Here is a 5,423-nt window from a genome sequence, read left to right as displayed (position 1 = left end):
TTGCTCCTTGTGACTTTTTCTTGTTCCCAAAACTTAAAAACCCCCTCAAAGGAAGAAGATTTGAGACGATTTCGGAGATTAAGGCACATGCGACGAAGGAGCTGAAAGCCATCACAAAAGAAGCGTACCAGGACTGTTTCAACAAGTGGAAACACCGCTGGGATAAGTGTGTGCGTTGGGAATGAGAGTATTTTGAAGGAGACTCAGACTTGTAACTTCCGAATAAAGTACTTTTTTTATGACCTCAATCCGCGTATTTTTTGAACAGACCTCGTACATTCTTTAACGAAGAGGCTTAACTTTTTACAGAATTAACGAAGAATATCTTTCCGGTGGCTTTTTTGCATGATGCTCTTTTCTATGTTGATCTCTACATTTAAAAGAATTATTAATTATTTAAACAATTTCCACGAACAAATTCAGAGTTTGACTATTTGTCAAATAAAATGCTACACATTTTTACAGAATCAAGTTAAAAAATATGTTTTCTCTTTATAATAATCAGCTTTTGTCTTCAAAGAATTGCATAATTCAGAAGGTACAGCCAGGTTTTTTTAATCGTTACATTTCAACACAATTTATATTCTTATATAAAGTTTTTACCCCTATGATGGTGCAAAAGGAAAGGAGAGGATTTCTCACGACATTAAACAAATTTTCTCATACTTCTGTGGGTCAAGAGCACCCTGGTATTTAATTACAGACGATTTATGTTACAGAAATATACGATGTAAAACTATCAACGAATTAATATATATATCTACTTGTGTGGAGGCCATGTCCACTGATTTTTGGGCTCTTGTTGCATTAGAGGCTGCCATGGTTTGTACTCCAACATCTTTCGTGCCAAAACCAATTCGCTTTGGGCCTGTGAAATCAATTCTTCAACTTGACCGCAGCCAATCTTCTCCTCAATGGCGGTTACATTATCGTTCTGTACCAAATAAAATTTTTCTGGCCTTAATTGCCGATTCACATCATTTGTATACAAGTAGATTGGCGGAGGCGTTTTGAGAACCACTAAACCTACCTTAACGACTTCGAGAACATTCTGCAGCTGAAGTGGTTCGTGTCCGTGCTCTGTTTCTAGAATGTTCTCAAAGGGAGCCGGTGACCTCATAAAATGTGAAAAACGAATTTTCGTCTACAACTTCAAGATTATTTATTATCGCAATTAAGCATTTTGCGTAAACATTTTCAAAATATAACCTTGAATTTGTTCACGCAAATTCGTCTCTCACCATTGCGCAGGATCATTTTCTGACGTAACCTGCGCCCTGTGAGAACATTCTAGAAACTTAACACGGACACGAACCACTTTAGTTGGAGAATTTTCTCGAAGTCGGCAAGGCAGATTTCGTTGTTCACAGATTTTTATTTGCTTACATTAAAAATTTTAATTATTTAATAATGCATAATATCAAATTTGTGAGTATTAAGATTCCCGTTTCCATTAATATTGTTCGTCATTATTGTTAAATTGTATATAGTAATATTTTTTAAACCTTCAATTAAGAATGGCTCATACTTGAAAATTCTACACATACAATTTAGAATTAGGAATTTTTTAATTTAAAGCGTCTAGAAAGTGTCTAAAATTATACAATCAAAACTGTCTTATTTTAAACACTATTAATTTAAAATTGTTGAAGCACTAAAAACAACATCTCTTTAAAATTTTGAACAAAGTAATTTAATTTTAAAGCAGTTAGTTGAATTTTCGACGTAACATATAATAGTTGATATTTCAACAACAAGAGATGTTAATTTTAAATAAATATATAAAACAGTTAACTTTAACCTAAAACGATGCGTTTTCAACCAAATAATTGAATCCTTAACTGAAACGATATTAACTTTCAATGAAACAGTTGCATTTTTACAAAACAAAACGAAATTTATTTTCTACCGAAAAAACCGTATTTTCAACAAAATAAATCAACTTGAAAACATATTGTTAAATTTTCAATCAAAAGGAATAACTTTTCAAAAAAAAATGACGAATTCTCCATAAAATATCAGAATTTTAAACAAAATAGTTACATTTTCAATCAAAGAAATTTTAGACGAAAAAATATAATATTTCATCAATAAAAGACTTTACGTTTAAATAAAAAACAGTCGGATTTTTATCTAAAAAGAAAAAATTGCTACTCAAAGAGCCCAATGTTCAACAAAATAAATAAATATTGAACTAAATAGTTAAATTTTCAACAAAATAGTTAGATTTTCAAATCAATCAATACATTTTTAACTGACCATTAAGTTTTTAACAAAAGTCGTTTTATTTTAAATAAAGTATTTGAATTTTCAACAAAAACATATAACAATTGTTATTTCAACAAAATATTTCTATTTAGCATACAAAAAATTTAATTTAACTAAAAAAAAACGCATTTTCAACCAAATACTTAAATCTACAACTAAAACAGATTAATTTTTAAACGAACAGTTGCATTTTTACAACCACAAAAAATCATTTACTTTTCCTAAAATGTCTAATATTTAACAAAATAGTACAATTTTCAAGCAAAGAAATGAATTTTTTAACTAAAATGATGAATCTTTTCCCAAAAAATTCAATTTTTAACAAAGTATTTCAACTTTTGACCTTAAAATGAAATTTTCTACAGAATCGTTGAATTTTTTACCATATTGTTCAATTTTTAGCTGAAAATACGAATTTTCTACAAAACTCTTAATTTTTTAAAGCAACAATGTAAATTTTCGTCAATAAAGTTCATTTTCGAACGAAACAGATGAGTTTTTAAACTAGAAAGTTGCATTTTTAGCCCATAAATAGACATTTGCACAAAAAGAAGTGGATTATCGAATCACAAAGAAAATAAAAATTTCAACAAATTGTTGCACTTTCAAGCCAAAAGCACTCTGAAGAAATACAAAAATGTACGTTGCCACAAAACATTGAATTTTTGGTTTAGAAATGTAAAACATTGATCTAATTCCGAGAAAAACTAATAAAAATGTTAAGATTAAAAAAAATTTAATTCGCGATATCACAGTGGCCATTTTTTTCTAAAACTCCGAGAGCACAAAAATATTTTTTTCAATTAACGATAATTTGTAACTAATATTTTGAATAATTTTTTTTTTAACTAGAAAATTGTGGTAATTTACCTTTTTGGTTAATTTCTTTAACATAAAATTTAAATATTTTGTCGTAAATTTATCTTTTTGTTAAAAATTCTTTTTTTTTTGTATTTTTTTTTTGTATTTTGTTAAAAATCAATCTTTTTGGGTAGAAAATTAATCTTTTTAGATAAAAATTCACTGCTTTGATATAAATTTTTTTTTATCGAAAATTATTTTTTAACTAACAATGTAACTACATTTTTTGTCAAAATTTTTCTATTTCGTTGAAAATTTATTTTATTTGTTCGAAAACTTATTTCTCTATTTGGAAAATTAAACTATTGTATTTTTGGTTGAATATTTTTCTTTTTTAGTTGAAAATTCGTCTGTTTTGTTTAAAGTTGATATTTTTTTTGGTAGAAAATTGAAATTTTTGGTTGAAACTTTAACTATTAGATCAGAAAGTCCATCAATAATTAAAATATTTTGTTAAAAATTCATGCATTTTGTTAACAAAGATATTTTGTTAGTGTAAAATTAATCTTTACGATTGAAATTTCAGTTCTTTTTTAAAAAATTAGTTTGTTTTTTTTATTAAAAATTAATGCTTTTAACCAAACATGTAACTATTGCATTTTATGTTAAAATTTATTTGTTTAGAGAGAAATTTTTTTTGGTTGAAAATTTAAGTACTTCGCTGAAAATTTATTTTATTTGGGTAAAAACTTTTTTCTCTAATTAAAAATTAAACTATTCGATTTTTTGTTGAAAATTGATATATTTTGTTGAAAATTTGTCTTTTTTATAGAAAATTCATTATTTTATTCAAAACTCTTCAATTTTTAATCGAAAATTCAATTCTTTTGGTAGATGATGCATATTTTTGGGTTGTAAGAATAATTTCTTTTTTTTTCTTCAATAATTCGTGTTTATCACTCTAAACTCAACATTTTTTATGGGATTTTATTTTTCATTGATTGAAAAATCTGTTTTATTGAAAATCAAAAAAGTTTTTGGTTGAATTTTGAACTAAATAAATAATAATTTTCAACTAAAAATGGAGCAGTAAACTTTTTAGTTAAAAAAAATTAATTTTAAACCAAAAAGATGAATTTTTATTCAAAACAATGAATCTTCAGCTGAAATTACTGAATTTGTAACCAAAAAATTAATTCTTACTAAAAAAGATAAATTATCAAACATAACTGAAACAATTACGTTTTAATTTTTAAAAAAATAAATTTTCAACCAAAAAAAGATGAATTTTCTTTTAAAAAAGACAATTTTTCGACAAAAAAATGGCTTTTTAATGAAAATTATCAATCTTGTATTAAAAAATAATATTTTTAACCGAAAAAAAAAACAGTTTTTAAACAAGAAGATTAAGTTGCAAAGAAAAAAATAATTTTCTACACACAAAATATGCGAATTTTCATCGAAATAGTTTAATTTTCAATAAAAAGAGACAAATTTTCAATCGTTAAGATTAATTTTCTACAAAAAAGAGACGAATTTTCCAACACTTAAATAAATTATCGGACAAATAGTTTAATTTTTAACAAACTTTCTCTTCTAATTCAGAAAAACTCTAAAAATTTTAAATAAACTAGTTGAATTTTCAACAAAATTGTTAAATTTTCAACTCGAAAATATTGTTATTCAACCAAAAAGTTGAATTTTGAACGAAAATATAAGAATTCTCAAGTCAAAAAGATTAATTTCCGACAAAACTGGTGATATTTTAATAAAAAAAGATCGACTTTTTAACAAAAATTGTTCAATTATCAATAAACTAATTCAATTTTCAACAAAATATTAAATTTATAACCAGATAGTTGAATATTCAAGCGAAAAAGACGATTTTTTTAGAAGACAGCTAAATTTTCAATTCAAGAGGACGAATTTTTCTATAAAAAAATGTATTTTTGTCAAATCTGTTAAATTTTTCAAAAAAAAGATAACTTTTTTACAAAATAGTTAAATTTTCAACCCAAAAATATTAATTTTTAACAAAAATAATAGAATTTTCAAACCAAAAAGAAGAAATTCCAACAAAACGGTTGAATTTTCTACCACAAATTCCCCTCTTTTCCTGACTCTTTATTTTAATTCAAAATTTGTGTTCAAAATTAATCTTTTTCGTTAAAAAATTTGATTTTTTCTTTTTGAAAATTCACAATTTTGGGTTACAAATCAAACTTTTTTGTAGAAAAATCGTAGTTCCGGTTCAAAAATTTAACAATTTTGTGGAATATTTAACTATTCGGTTGAAAATTTATGTCTTTTTTTGAAATTCATCTTTTTAACAAAATAGTTGAATTTTCAACAAA

General features: G+C 25.1%; 1 protein-coding gene across 1 annotated transcript in view; it reads right to left on the bottom strand.

The window, feature by feature from the left end:
* Positions 1-655: 655 nt before the first annotated feature.
* The window catches only part of LOC117172743 (NADH dehydrogenase [ubiquinone] 1 alpha subcomplex subunit 5), a 7,443-nt gene continuing 2,675 nt past the window's right edge, over positions 656-5,423 (bottom strand). Inside the window, exon 3 of the mRNA XM_033360927.1 lies at positions 656-934. Coding sequence (XP_033216818.1) covers positions 761-934 — 174 coding nt within the window. The 3' untranslated portion in view covers positions 656-760. The remainder of the gene's footprint in view (positions 935-5,423) is intronic.

Source organism: Belonocnema kinseyi, chromosome 5, assembly GCF_010883055.1.
Source record: "Belonocnema kinseyi isolate 2016_QV_RU_SX_M_011 chromosome 5, B_treatae_v1, whole genome shotgun sequence".
Lineage (NCBI taxonomy): Eukaryota > Metazoa > Arthropoda > Insecta > Hymenoptera > Cynipidae > Belonocnema > Belonocnema kinseyi.
The sequence above is the reverse complement of the archived record's forward strand: the minus strand, read 5'-3'. Positions and strand labels throughout refer to the sequence as shown.